At 34.9% G+C, this 15,583-nt stretch overlaps 1 protein-coding gene across 2 annotated transcripts in view; it reads left to right on the top strand.

The window, feature by feature from the left end:
- Window positions 1-15,583, top strand: part of CFAP43 (cilia and flagella associated protein 43) — a 45,046-nt gene that overhangs the window by 9,834 nt on the left and 19,629 nt on the right. Inside the window, exons 6-19 of one of the 2 annotated variants that reach the window (XM_042817699.1) lie at window positions 2,183-2,333; window positions 4,163-4,225; window positions 5,279-5,358; window positions 6,038-6,169; window positions 6,707-6,823; window positions 7,897-7,977; window positions 8,670-8,818; window positions 9,867-9,970; window positions 10,847-10,987; window positions 12,980-13,149; window positions 13,462-13,614; window positions 14,003-14,133; window positions 14,621-14,786; window positions 15,352-15,462. In XM_042817699.1, coding sequence (XP_042673633.1) covers window positions 2,183-2,333; window positions 4,163-4,225; window positions 5,279-5,358; window positions 6,038-6,169; window positions 6,707-6,823; window positions 7,897-7,977; window positions 8,670-8,818; window positions 9,867-9,970; window positions 10,847-10,987; window positions 12,980-13,149; window positions 13,462-13,614; window positions 14,003-14,133; window positions 14,621-14,786; window positions 15,352-15,462 — 1,749 coding nt within the window. The remainder of the gene's footprint in view (window positions 1-2,182; window positions 2,334-4,162; window positions 4,226-5,278; window positions 5,359-6,037; window positions 6,170-6,706; window positions 6,824-7,896; window positions 7,978-8,669; window positions 8,819-9,866; window positions 9,971-10,846; window positions 10,988-12,979; window positions 13,150-13,461; window positions 13,615-14,002; window positions 14,134-14,620; window positions 14,787-15,351; window positions 15,463-15,583) is intronic. The other variant, XM_042817700.1, reaches the window with a different exon arrangement.

The raw sequence follows: 15,583 nt of genomic DNA on the forward strand, positions 1-15,583 counted from the left end.
AGTTTAGTGCAGTGGGGATAGCATCAGAGCTTGATGAGCCCCTCCCATTTTCCACCACATTCAACAGAAGAATTTGTCTTTATGACTAAATCCAAGCCAGCTGAGGTAAATGTTTTTCATGTTGATATAAGCATCAAAAGTGGAAAGCCATTTATTTACACTAATAAGTAGAGAGATTACTCTCAACTCATAGTCCACGGTTGCTCGGAGGCAGTAGCACACTCCTAAGGAGTGCGTGGCAGTCGTGTAAGAAAAGCAAGTCTGCTGCATGTGCACTTGTTTGCATCTCTGTTAGGGGTCCATGCTTCGGAGCCATTGAGACTAACTGTGTACCACAGTGTAACCACAGTGGGGCAGCAGAGTGAAAGGAATTGAAATATTCAAAATATTTCAATCAATTTTTTCTTCCATTATACTGTTTTAGTTGTGTTTTGATATTTCTTACTGTCAATATATGAGTTTTATGAATTTACTTTGCAATCACTTGACTACTGGCAAATCACAGCTCACTTGAATCCATTGTATCCCCAGTAATGATGTTATTCCTTTGTTTTATTATAATTTCTTTTGTGACAATGGATTTTTTTCTTTGAAGAGCTGTTAATTTTAAAAGAAGTTGTTGAACTTGCAGAAGTTCAACATAAGTCTGCATTATTGTTATGCACCACTGTACCATTGCACAATTGAAGAATTGATCTTGTTTTGAATTTACATAATCTCACCCTAGGATTAACATATTTTACCTACCTTATGTAAAGGCAGTCATGACGGCAGGCATAAGGGGACGTGCAAAGACAGAAGTTGTCTTTGCAGAGGAAGCTTCCGATTCACGGTAGTTCAGTTACATCTTGCCAAAAGATTTGTGCTGTTCAAGCTATGTAAAATGAGGGAAAATGCCTATATTAAATGTTTCTCTGGGTGATGCATAGTTCCATCTTGCTGTAGATTTATTAGTTTGTCCTTTTTTATTATTCAGAATGCTTTGTAGGCATAAATAAAGAGTGAGTTGCCTATCCAGAATTATATAGGAAGTCGTTGGCATATTTTACTAATGAATTCTAGATGCCTATGAATCTCTGTCCTATGCTTTCATCACAAGTGCATCCATATTTTCTCTTTTGATAGAACCTTCAGTGAGACAGCAGGAGAATTTATAGAATTATGGACTCTTCTTTTATTTTATCCATCAGATTCAGTATTGTTCCTCTTCTCCACTTCTGCTCTTTGAATGTTCTTAATGTTCTTACAAGGTGGTGTTTGTTTGTTTGTTTGTTTTTTTTAGTGACTCTGCTTCAATCTGGTTATTTCTATCATGGTATTTATGTAGCTCCTAGCTCCTATTGCTATTGTATCTGAACAGCTCGCAGCCTTTAATAATATTTGGTGGAGAGATACTGTTGTTCCCATTTTATGGATGACAGATTTCAGTTTTGTTTTGGAGAAATGAAATTTCAGGTGTATGGTAGTCTGTGGCAAGGATATTTCTAGATCTAATTTATGCACGATGCAAAGATTAACTGAGCTGTTTTTCAGACTAATTTGGTTATAAGATAAGCTATTTAAACAAAGCGTGTTCTAATTCTACCAAGAATGCAATGTCATAAAATGAAGAAGAAAAAAGCCAACAGGATGTGTCTGCAAAATCAGGCTCTTCTGTAAAGTAGTTTGAAATACGTTTGTCAGGATGAGGTCATATTAGGTAATCATTTAAATTTGGACTCCTAGTGCTATTCTGATGGGAGGGGGGGGGGGGGGAACAATCTAGGAGCTGACTGTTGATTTTCTTTTTTTCATAACTTCATTATTAAGAAACTGGGAGATTACTTAGTTGTAGTGGTACAGTATCTTTGTTAGAGTGGGGGATATACCAGAGGGGATTTCTAAGCCAGAAGGCAAAAGTGCTGGATAATAAATCAAAACAAATTTTACACTTTTAATATGATGAAAATATGATTTGTCATTTACACAAGCTTCTAGGGAGGAATGTATGTTCTAGAATTCTGCCACCAGACATTGGTTTTTCTGGAAGATGTTCATGTTTCTCGTGTTTCCCTTCTCAGTAGAAGGATGACTGAATAAAAAAAGAAGTCAGGCTCTGAAATAATTTCTTGGCCTTGAAATGTTCCTAACTATACAGATATTTGCCAGTTGTTAACTGAACTTGTTTATTTTTGTGCTGAAGCCTAGAAGTGATATTAAGCCTTCATTGCGTCCTACTGCCCATTGTTGGACTGCAACCTCTGACATTTACCTGGGCTGTCAAGAAGGTTATATTTTGGCAATTGATACTATGAAATGCAGTGCTTCAATTATTCAACGAAAACCTCTATCTGGTAAGAAATAGCTGTTGTGTGTTTTATTCGTGTATGGAGGAAGACAGAAAGGACTGTGAAGAGTTTTTTGGCTTTACTCTGTTGTGTAACCTGCAGAAATTGTAATGCTGTACTGGAGAGCTATAAGAGAACCGTTTTCCTTTATTAATAAAGTAAACATGTCAGAATTTCTGTTGATCTTCTAAGCCTTTAGCACCCTTTAATTGGCAGTCATTTTTCTCAGCCAAAAAAAATTTAAAGAGCTCTAAATACGTTAAAACCATTTGATAGAATGAACGATAATTCCAATAACCTATATCTTATTAACAGCTTTATTAGATTAGCTTCATACTACTAATATAGCAACTGTACACGATCCTTTTACAGCTAGTTAAATACAGTAATTTATTTGCTCTTGCAGGGTATATTTTGGGTTCTCCTCCCTTGGTATGTTAGCTAATTTTAGAACATATCTTTGAAGACTCATGTTTAGCATGATGTTGATTAACAACACAACTGAATGTAATATAAAGTTTCTTAATATAATTCTTTGAGATCAGTAGTTACATAAACAATTTCCTAATGAAAAGAAGACTGTAAATACAGTTAGGCTAATGCAGAAGGTATGAACCACAGAGAGCGGGCAGAAGATGCCTCTGGCTTAAAACAAAGCAATTTACTTTTAAATTATTCTAGAAAGCTTGGCACGTCTTGGATTGATTGCAGCTTGCTAAGGTAATTTGTCTCCCTAATGTGTATTCTCTTTTTTTTTTTTTTCATGGGGACATTTGGCATGCTGATGAGTGAACTTTCCTGGCAACAGCAGCCCATTCCATACTTTTTTTTTCTAGAAACCTTGAAGACTCACCCCAACTCTCTGCCATGTGCTGCTCATACAGAGGGCTTCCAAAATGGATAACAGTTAGATGTGGCCAACATAAGCAGTTCTGGCAATGGCAACCTATACTCTGTCGTCCTTTGCAGGGATGGGAGATGTCAGTCCTACTGTGCACATGTAGTTCAATGGTTTGGTCAGATGGTAAAAGGAGCAGTAGAATGTGCTGCTTCTCAGACTAAAAGTGAGCAATATGATGTTGCACACCAACATAGAACTTTTTCTCTAATGAATGCTGACTGAGAGTTAATAGACGGGCTGACAATAACTTCGATTTTTTTCTTTTGCCAATTACATAAATGCTTTTAAAGTGAGGCAAGCATTCCTGACTTTTCCAGAGTACTGTATCTCTTTTCAGTAAAGAAATGCTGCTCATAAATAAATAAATAAATCCAGCATTATTTTTCCACTTTTGAAATTGTCACTTGTAAAGCTCAAGAGCTGCAAGTCATCAACAAGAAAAGATGAGGTGTGACTAGATTTTTTTTGTAGAAAGCAACAAAAATATTTGCCATCTGGACTTTAATTTGGCCTATATGTTCCTCTTTGTGTTGTGTCCTAAGACTCTAACAAATGTCTGTAAGCATATTGTATTGAAGGTTCTACATCATTTAAAGCATTCAATGTTTCTGTTTAGCAGAATACTTAAGTGTGTGTCCAACTTTAAGCACTTCTTTTTACAACTGTCAACTGAACCAGAGAAAGATGGGTCAACAGTTGAGCTGTATGATTTTAGTGGTCTTCTCCAAACGTAATGATTCTATCAGCGTATGAAAGATTGTGCCTGCTCAGTTGTACAAATGACAGAAAGGATTAATATTGGGAAAGAACACACGTTTTTATTTCAATATACTAAACCCCACTTTCTGTTCAGTAGACTGGTATGCAACTGATATTTAGTGGAATATTGACATATAAACAAGGTTAATGAGATAAATTGTTTTTTCTTGTGCAGAACAGGTACGTAAAGTATCGGACATGTTGGACTACATTCGTAGAGAAGTACAGAAAAAGAAAGGTATTTCTATATTCCAATTAAGCTAGTCGATTTTTAGGCAGCACCAGTAATGGCTGAGAGTTATAGTATGTGAGTGTAGTTGGAAGTTGCTGCTTAGATGAGCTCAGATCACCCCTGCCTCTGCAGATTGATGGCAATCATTATTGTGTGTCTGATGAATAACTAATGGGCTTTCAGTTAATACCCAATGAATTGCCTCAGGAAAAACAGTGGCAGTGAAATCATTTCTGTTCCCTACTGGTTAATTTTTATAACTGTAAGAAGTTGTAATTTAGTTGAGTTAGGATTTAGGGGGTTGTTTCAAGCACTTTGAGTTCCATAGTACAAAAAAAATTTATATTTTAGAGGAAGTTCAGCACAAGGCCACAAAGATTAGCACAGAGTTGGAATGCATGACGTAGAAAGATGGGCTGAAAGAACTGTGTTCATCTTGAAGGAAAAGGGGGATTTTGCTATTGTTTCAGCTACCCATTGAAAAGTAGTAGAAAATATGGAACCAGACAGGTAAAGGATATAGTTGACACCAGCAACGTTTCTGGGTAGATAATAGGAAAAGAATAATCAAACTGAAGGTGGTCAGATATTTGGACAGGTTGCCCAAATAAATCATAGGATTTCTTAGTAATATTCAGGCGTCAGCTGGATGTTACTCTGAACAACATGCTCTAGCTTTGAAGTTGTGTCTCAGTTTGAGTTGGCCCTGTGCTGAATGGAGAGGTGGGTGTATCAGAGGACTTCTAGGGTCTGTTCCAGCCTAAATCGTCATATGATTCTCTTACTGACAAACTTAGTATTTATCTTTGTAGCTGTTCTGCAGCATTTACAGAATTAAATGATTTCTCCAATCAGTTTCTAGTTCATCAGGCCACAGTAGTATTGTCGTTTCAAATTATGTATACCCACCTTATCCTTTATTATCATGGCACAAAGGTCAAGAATTACATAGACAGTAGAATATTTTTGCTCTCAAGTAATCAACTCTTCCAGATTTAATGCTGACATGCATTGCTGCAATAAATTAAACTATATTTTGTGTTGGTCTTCTGCTTGTAGGTGGCAAACCAAAGGCCCTGCAAAGAACAGTTGTGTTTACCATGGCAATTTGTAATGAGGGACTGTACACAGCTGGAATTGTAAGGCATCCTTCATGATCTTTACTTACTAATATGATGTCAAAATCAAAGAATATTCATATTGAATACATTTACAGAGTTCTCTTCAAAGACAAGCTAGAAAAAAAAGTGGAGGGTTGCAGAGCTGTAACAATTCTCTCTGGCATAGTGTGTTCCTTTTTAAGGCTTGAGACAAGAAATCCGGAGGGGGCAGGGTAGGAAGAGATTCCACTCTTGTAGTCAAAGTGACAAAAGAAGATAACCTATTTTTAACAAAGAACAGTACTCTAGAGGAACAGAAAAGTAGAGAAAATGGCCAGGAGATTTGTCTGTCTATTTTGTGCAAAATCTACTTCACCTTTTATCCCAAACTCATGATGCCATTGTTCATTACTGCTTAGAAGTAAAACATTCTTATATTGTCTCAAAAAAAAACCCAACAAAATGAAATCTTAAGCATTAACTGATTAGTCCTTTCTTATCAGACATGAACTGTTACTAAGACTTGTATCTTAATAACTAATCTTAATCTCCTCAGTGGATTTGTTATTCAAAGTAAGAATCCTCTGAGTAGAGACGTAATAAAGGCAAACCAGATTGTTAGAGATGATATACTGTTAAAAACTTTAGAGGTTTTTAGTAGTTCTTGCTGTTAAGTTTGCCACTTAGAACTAATGCGGATTTATACTTTTCTGCACAGGAGGGCATTTTATACATGTATCGTATCAGAGATCTCCAGTATGAGATGGAAATCTGCGCTGACATCTCAGAGCCCATATCCACCCTCATATTCTCTCCTGATTACACAATACTTCTGATTATTACTGATCAGGTATAGTATTTGAGATAATAGCAGAACGTATGAGATGTTCCTGTGATGCTATGTGTGTGTTGGTACTGCTAATGTGATTGTGTGAATCTGTGAAACTTCCATAATGCTATCCCACAAGTAAAGCAATTTATACCAACAGTAAACTCTGTCGGTGCAGTGTTTCTAACAAAAGATTGGAAGGATTTTAATGAAGCATAGAACTGTCTTCTACAGATGGTTGATTATAAAGTACAGTTGATTCTTGTAGTAAGACAGAATGGGGTGTTTAAAATCATTTCATTAAAGAAATTTTGAAGAGAAATATTTAGAAAATCTCACTAGCTGAATAACTGTCAAATGATCCTCAGCAAATATAGGTTAATAAAATCTGTAAAACTCATGTGAATTCTATTGGGCACTTTTAAACTAAGTTTAGAAAGAAATAAAAACCTCTAAAGAATTAAGTTAAGGAAAATGGATATTTTTGCTGAAGTGTTTGAAAGCTTTTAATGAGATGTTTCGTAGCACTGTGATGGATCAGTACTTTCTATTTGTCAGGGGACAATCTATTCTTACGAACCTGCCCACAGTGGAGAAGCTGTCAAACTCCCGAATGCATTCAGCAGTTATTTGCTGGCTGCTGATTTCCTTACTCCAGGGGACAAGTACTGTGTGGTAAGAAAAGGCTTTTTTTGTGTATCTGATGGTGAGGTTTTTTAGGGAACCAATATATTGCTAAGGTGCAAAACCAACAGCCTTATGGAGGCTGGGTCTGTATTGATTTTTGCTTCAGTGGTATAAATACCTGTTAAAAGAAGTAAATGGGGTCCAGTCAGGTATGGCCTATAAAAAAGTATAGAAGAAATTTCCTTTGAGTGGAGGGTGGATGCAGATTGCTAAAATGTCATACTGTTTCTGCTGTTGATTTCTGTCAATCACAGTTTGTCTTGAATTCAATTTAGAGAATAGATTTTAAAACAAGGAGTTTCCTACTGATCCTTTCAGCCCTCAGCATAAATTGGAACAGAAAGAGTTGCCCCTACCCTGGGTCCAGAGACAAAGACGACCTTACTAATTGGTCTGTCAATTCTGAAAAACTCCTTGCTTTCATGCTGTCTTTGATTCCTGAAAGACATATTTTAGTAAGTCTGATTCGTCCCCTGGCCATGAATTCTTTGTGTGGGTGGTGTAAGAACATTGGAGTCTTCAGTTTATTGAATCTGTTTCTTTGCTAGCACAGCAATGATGCATTTTATTTGCTTCAGAATAAGTACAGTGAGGATTGATTGGCCTCTGGCAATACTTTTCTGTGAAATTATGAAATTGTCTGTATACAAGCAGATCAACCGTAATTGGTTTTGGCTTTTTTTTTTCGTGTGAGAAAGTGGAGACCTCTTCTTTGGGACTTTCCTGTGTGAAGAAAATTCCAAGTGTTTTTTTTTTTTTTTTTTTACTGCTGACAGAATGTTGAGAGTGCTGATATTGATCCATTTTGCCCTGCGTTGTCTCTTGCTGCTTAAAGGCCATTCCTACACTTGCAGCAATTCACAAAAAATATTAAATATTTTCTTTGCTCTCGCGGCAGCTGTACTTAAAGTAGAAGCCAAATAATTCCAACTGAAACTAGGAACTCCTGATCTGCTACACTGAGAGAGTAGCTAAATTTATATCCTATAGAAAATCAATAGCTACTTCCAGATAATGTGGTTATTCCACCCTCCTCTGATTATGTTTTTTGTCTCTTCAAGTCTGTAACAATTTCAGGTGAAGTAAAAGTTTGGCTTCTGGAAAATGGGACTTGCCTCAGCGTGCTAAACCTTGATATTGAGGTACACACTAACTAGAAGCTTATGTTGTAAGAAATAGTTAAAATTTTCATTTCAATATTTTTGTTTTATACTAAAATATTGCTCAAAATCAGATCAGCCGATTTTGAGAAAAGCTAAATAGAATCAATAAATTTCAATAACAAATGAGGGATTTTATATTTCAGAAGGTTTCCTTGAACTAGACACGAATTTAACTCAGAGAGCAGAAAAGGCATTTCAGCCTGATGTCCTGGTGTTCTGTTTTAAAGAATTCATTTGTAAATAATCTGTGTGGTATTACTTTACTAAATTTGTACTTTTAATGTATGTCAAAATTGACAGGAAATTTTTCAAGTGCATGAAAACTGTCTTGACTGATCTAAGTAAGAAACTTTAAGAAATGGGTTGATTTCAAACTGATAATGTTTTGTCCCAACTTAAGATGTATTCAAGTACTGAAAAATCCTGTGAATTTTTTTTGTGGAATAGATAATTATATTTAGATAAGTAGATATAGAGCAATGAGGAGAAGTGCTTATGATGTCTATTAAAATCCTGCTTTTTAATAATGTAGAGTTAGAGGTAAATCACATTGATTTTATTCTCTGAATTTTAGAGAGTTGTAAATACTAAAAGAAGTTGCATTCTAACTTATAGCATGATGTTCTACAACATGATATGGAGCTTTTAAGTATCTCTTATTTCTCAATTAGGCAACGGCTATGGCTTGCTGTCCCTCTTCAAACAGTGTTGCTGTAGGAACAAAAGGGGGTCAAATCTATTTTATTGACATTACCAAAGTTGAAGCTCCACGGGTTGTTCACAGAATTTTTCTTTCCAGATTTCCAGTACTATCTTTGCAGTAAGTATGCAGTCACAGGGGCAGGAATGGTGTCAAATTATTGCTTGAATAATGCAGTTGAACACAATTTTTGAAGTTTTTGTTCTAAAAATATCGAAGTATTTTAACAGTTTAAATATTTGTTTCAGCAATACTTTTTTTTCTGAATTACTTACAAGAGTACTAGTACCAGGATTTAGATGATAAAAATATAATATTGCATTTTTTAAGGAAAGTTAAGGGAGCACTAAATACATTGATGCATGAGATCCTTTCTGACAGATCACTGTATGGAGTAATTATGTGCAATGTCATCTATCTGGACTTAGAGGGTGATTTGTCAATGAATAAAAATTCAAGGTTTTGTGAAGTTCACTTTAAGCCTTTGAGTCATCCCTTCTTACATGGTCGTTCCTTTTGTTACAATTATTAATAATTCATTTGCTCACAGTTCTTGGATTTATCAATCCTCCTATAAGTATCTTTTGTGACCTAATAGTCTTACTCTTTATTGCTGTTGTTTTTCAATAATCAATATATGTGAGAGTATCTTCATTCTGTCTTAAAAAAAAAAAAAAAAAACAAACAACCCCACAACAAAATGGATTTGAACTGCTAAACATTAATAAACATTAATATAAATCTGCTTGTTGTTTAGGGAGTCAGACAGAATCTCTTTTCACATTTACCTAATGTAAAACACCAGAAATAGATACAGAAAGCAACTTACTAAAGGGAAATCAATGCAAATGTAATCAAAATAATATGAAAATGTGTCCGGTGGTTTTATTTGAAATAATTGAACTTCAGAGGAAGTTGATAAAATAGACTACCTTGGGTACTCTTAGCTTTAGATCAAACACCTGCTCAATTAGTGCACTTGTAGCACTGGCTCTGACTCTGTGAAACTAGAAACTGAAATTTCAGTTGTGTTTATGCCCTCAAGGAAGTCAGCAGCTATGAGGACGGAATTGCAAACAAAATGTTACCCCTTTATTGACTGTATTGAACTGTTTTTGGAGCATAATATTCAAAACTGGATTTTTACTTGGTTTTTTGTTTTCCTTAGTTATGATCAGAGTGGCCAGTTCCTCATCATTAGAGCTGTGGAAGGATATATCTTTATTCTAGATGCTCGGCCTTCAAAATTATTCCAAGTTCTTGGATATGTAGGTAATACATGAAACAACATTAATTACGTCGTATTTTCACTATTTGTTGTGTTTTAAATATACTTGCATGCCACCCTTCTTCAACTACTTAAATTTAAGGAGGACTAATTATAAAAATATTTTTCCTATCAATTTTCAAAACTAATTATGTGCTGGTAAATCTCTTAAGATCTCTTTGGCTGACAGTGTGAGGGATTACACTAATTATTGATAGGTCATGATGTCTGAGTGCAATTTCTTGTTAGAAATGCCCACTACTGACCTCTTTCTCATGGGGACTGCTGGAATTGTTCAGTTTGGTGGTTGAAACTGAATAGTTAAAAATGATGAAATTTTAACTTGCAACAAAAATTGTTCTGTAAACCTATAGGTAGTCTCTCAATTCCAGCAACATACTTACGACTCATATCTGTGCATATAGATTGTCATCTTAAATTAAGTCCAATGGACATTATTTTATGATCTTAATAGGTTTGACTTCCAGGATAATACTTGGAAAGTTCCTATGTTAAGCTGTGTTTAGAATTACATCTCCTTAAATAATCTAAATATGCCTGATAATGTTCTCATTTTCTCGGTGATTTCTTAGAACCAGACATTTCTTTGCTTTATTTGGTGGTTTATCAGCAAATTGCCTCAAACTTGCTGAAACTCAAGCTAGATGTAAACTGAGATTTAAATGTTCAGTTTAACCAAAGCACTTAAGTGCTCATCAGTACTTCTGATATCAAGTTGTGGCTTCTCTGACATCTTAATGCAAATTTGAAACAGTCTTGTTGTGCAGAGCTGTATTCTGAAAAGGGGTCTCCATTTTGTTTCATGTAATATCTCAGTAAAAATAATGTTACCATGATGTAGTAATTTGCTGGTATTTCAGTGTTGGCAGGTGAGGTGCTGAGTCTTTCAGTAGTTTCTGACTTCAAGAACAATGTAGTTGAAGTGATGGTGCTTCTGAATGTAGCAGAGATCCAACAAACAAGGCTGGAAATTTTTTGCCTGTCATCAACACTCATGGAAGGTATGAATTGAAATATATACTTTGTGATGCTTTTATAAGACTAGAATAGATCATTGCCTTTCATTACCCAAAATACTAGCAGTCTTAATCTCTTCCTTCATCTCATCTGTACATTCTTCTGCACCACCACTTCTCTTATGGCTGCCTGGAGACTTAAAGTCATCTGAATTGTTTCAGTAAAAATACTGTGATATTTTGAGCAAAATGCAGGGAAAGAAGGAGGAAAGTATCTTACATGTAGAATCACAGAGCAACCACTTTACTACTACCACTATTGTTATTGTTGTTATTATTACTACCATGTGGAAATTCCCAAAGTCAACCACTAAGAGACCTTGTGCTTGTCGTTACCTACATGCACACGAAGTATATTAAAGTGGAATCTATCCCACCAGCCTCTTCATAGAATTGTAACAGATATATATTAGTTTGTTAAGAACATGTTAAAGGTCAATACTTCTCAAAAAATAATTATTCTGTTCTTATAATTTTTCTATATAGAAGCACCAGGCAGAAATTCCACTGTATTTATAAAATATTAACTTGTAAACCCAGTAAGGAATGTTACAGAGAAACATTCCATGAGAAGCTCTGCACAGTGATGAAAAGGGAAGAAATAAAGAGAATTAAGAATGGTGCACTTCAATTCATCTGCTAAAAATCTGGGCTGTGTATCTGCAGTGTGCAATGTGCATATTGAGATATTAAAGTTAGAATATCTAACTTTAGATAGATTACAAATATTATATGGGGAATGAAGTGAAGGGAACCGGTTTGTGTTTCACTAAATTGGATATTCCACACTAAATTTTCAAATGGTTGTGCTTCGTTTTATATGTGCAATTCTCAACTGTACAATGTCAGTAATTTTTCTGTGCACATCTGTGGTGTTATAACACTTTTAAATGAGTCTTTTTTTTAAAAAGCAAATAGACACAAAATGGACTCAACTGCTGTAAGTGATCATAGAACTTGTAATACTCTAGGAATGCATTGATTTGGGGCGCTTCCTGGAATCAGATGTAAAACTAAATTAATAGCTGTGGAAGGACTTAAATGCTTTAACTTAAATAAGGCACAGAGTAGGTCAGTGTTGCACATGGTGTCCTCATCACACAGCCAGTGCAGGATAGTGCACTAACAGGGGTTGTCAGTGACAGTGTGAAGTTCCACTTTTACATCTCTTCCATCCTTGAATTTCCAAGTGAGCAATATTGCTCGAGGTTTCATTCAAGTCCCTGTCATGTTACAGAGAAAGAGTAGTGCAAACCCATTATTTACATCATTCTACTCTTGTGTCATTTACATTAGATGCTACTGGTGACTAGCAAAGCCTTTTGTGGAGAAAAATGAGCTCTAAGTAAGCCTGATACCAATTATTCTGTTAGATATTTACTATATTTTTACTATAGTATATATTATAATATATACTATATATTATTTATTATTCTGTCTAGTTATTTACAAGTAATTTTGAAAAGGGGTTACAACTCACAATCTTTCTTAGAAGTAATCTTCAATGATAGTGTTTTCTCTAAATATACAACATTAGTTTTTAACCTAACCATAGTCAATTAAATTGGAGTATGATTTTTAAAGTTGCTGTGAATCTACATTTTTTGCATCAGTCTTAATGTCAAATGTCTCGTGAAAGCTCAAATTAAACAATCAAGAAGAATAAAATGCCCTTTTGAAAACAGTGATTTGAGCCTCCGTGCAAACTAATTTGCACTGCTCGTGTAATACCTAAGAAACTGGTTAAATCAGACAAATTTTTACTCACTGTGGCTGAACTGTTGATAGTGCTTATTCACAACTAATACAGCTCTCTTGGTACATCACTGCAGTGCTGTATTTGCACAGTTAGTGTTTGAAGCTACAAATTTTAACTCAGTCTCCTTGAAAATAATTCATGCTTACTCTTTGCTGAGACTGATTGATTTATGGTAGTGGTGGTGATGTCTCTTCCTCTTTATTTTATCAATCTTTTAGGAATTGATAAGTATGCTAACGATCAAGGAATGCTAAATGCTAGTGCTATTAAAAAGGAGCAATATGATCTGGAGTACCCTCTGAGTTCAGCAGTCAAACTGAAGGATAACACTGTTTATGGCTATTGTAGCTGTGCACCTTTCATCTGTAAATACAATCTCTCTAAACAGGTAAATTCCCAAAAGTTGTTTTACTTTGTCATGGTGAAGTATCAGCTAAGAAATCTCATATATGAAGTGAATATATGATAGGGCATTAGCTAAAAAACTTCTCCACACTTAAAGCATCTACTCCATCTTAAATATCAGAAGCCTGGCGTAACAAAGATCTTTGTTTTATGAAAGAAAAAGCCAAATTCTTGTACGTAAAACTCATGCAGCTTACAGGCAAGTGGTAGACAACCCACAGCTATTGTTAGTCTCCTCAAAATGGCATGGATATGTCAATTATTCTTACTGCTGCTAATATTGTTTGGTTGACAGAGCATTTTGGAAGATCCACCAGTATTTATATCAGAAAAAGTAATTCCTACCAATCAGTTTGGATCAGGATTCATCTGTTTGTCACCCAACAGCCGATGGCTGGCTTCAGCTGCAGAGGATGGTGTTTTGTTCATCTATGATACTTCTACCATGGTAGGTGGGAGCAGGCTTTGTTTGCTTTTCACCTGAAAGACCTGTGAGAGCTACTTTATTTCATAGTAAACTCTTTTTCACTTTATATATATAAAGGTGTTTCAGAAAAACTTCTGTTGAACACAAATTGACTCAGCAATTGTTTTTATAATGAATGTGAATATGATCACATCTATTAAATGAGTTTACTGATCTTCAACTCCAACAAAATCCATATACAAAAATTGTTCTTATCTCTAGTCAAAAATTATAAACTTCTGAACTGTAGTATTTTATATACTTCATATTGACACTTCAGATAGACCTTTATCTAAAAATAAAGCAGTATAATTTAGAGCCATTATCCATTAAGAAGTTATATTTGATGAACTGTTTCTGACTTTTCTAGGAGCTACTTGTTCAAAACTATTGTCACTCATATGAAGGAGGGGGAATCAGATCTGTGGTATTTTCACCAGATGGCAAATTCATCCTGGTCAGTGGTGAAAGTGACAGTGCCCTGGTGTGCCTGAAATGGAAGTATGTATAAAGTGGCAGAATAAGATTGATGGTATAAATTCTGGGATCTGGGCAGACTAGTTTTTGCATCTACTTGTGATTCTGAACTTTGTTTTGGTTAGTCTCAAAATAAGGAGAACTGGATTGAGTTGTTTGGTGCAAAAGTCACTCCTTTCAACTGTAGAGGTCTCTGCAACTCATGACATTGTGGAGAACATCTTGCAATTTGAGTGTGGTTGCAGTACAAGATATGAGTATCTTCTGATAAATACACATATTGCGGATGCTGGGCTTCTTGTCACTTTCAAATAAGCCATCTGAAAATTTCTAATTCTGTAGAAACTTCATTTAATTCTTGAACACCAACAGCATTGAATTGTAAGTAAAAACACTGTATAGGTGTGTTTAAGAAAACTTAATAGATGTGTTACAGAGAACATTTTAAAATTTCTCAGTTTTCATAATAAAATTTCACAAAAAATATATCAATTCCTTTATTATTTAATAGGAAGATAAAGGAAATGGAAGTTAAGGAAGCTGATTTGCACTGGCAATCTCTTCTTACTATACTGAACAAGTCTATTTTGGATGAAAATGCTGTTTTAAGATGTATGGCAGGATGGCAGACTGAGTCAGAATCCACATCAGAATCGGTTCCAGAAGAGAAATCTGAGGTATTTTCTTAATTTTGGTGAGAAGAAAACATATGGTCATTATCCTAAAGTTTTATTTAAGTACTGTCTTTAAAAAAAAAAAAAAAAAAAAAAAAAAAAAGAAAAATAAACTATAATCGTTTTATGTTAGTAGAAGAATACCCCTGGCAGGTTGGCTATGGTTAATTATTAATTCATGGAACAGTATTACCAAGAAAATTAAAGTTCATTGAAAGACAACTTTCATCTCTTTGCTTTTATTTGTTGTTTTTCTCATATGAAGTTGTCATTCACAGTGTAATGTTACTGCTATACACTGTTTGCTGTATATTCTTCTGTTGAAATAAAGCAGGGCAGTGATTACAGAGTTTTGTACATTCCATTATAGTCATTCCATTACAGTCAAAACTCTTTGCCTAATAGCATAGATTTGCAAGATCAAATCTAGGAAATGAATATATTAATATCCTCTGGAATTTGGTGGTGGTTCCTTCCAGTGTAAGTGATTTATTTATTCATTTTCATTTCTTGTTCTCTTTCCTTCCATCTAAGTACTTGGGATGAATTTTTATATCTTTGTTTCCAGAAGTCACCACTTGAACCTTCCAGTGCAGCTGTGACAGAAGATGGAAACCTTGGAAATTTGCATTCAGACAGTACTAGTGAAATGACCTGGTTATGTCAGAAAATAGAGAAGGTATTTTCATACCAAAGATTTCAAAAGCCAGTAGCCATTTTAGGTGCTGAATTATATGCTGTAGATGTATGTAGTTTCTAAAAATGTAAGGGTATTTTTAAGGTGTTTTAAGGCAGAACCT

Source organism: Centrocercus urophasianus, unplaced genomic scaffold (assembly GCF_019232065.1).
Source record: "Centrocercus urophasianus isolate 14NV4802_14NV808 unplaced genomic scaffold, USGS_Curo_1.0 seq_17, whole genome shotgun sequence".
Classification (NCBI taxonomy): domain Eukaryota; kingdom Metazoa; phylum Chordata; class Aves; order Galliformes; family Phasianidae; genus Centrocercus; species Centrocercus urophasianus.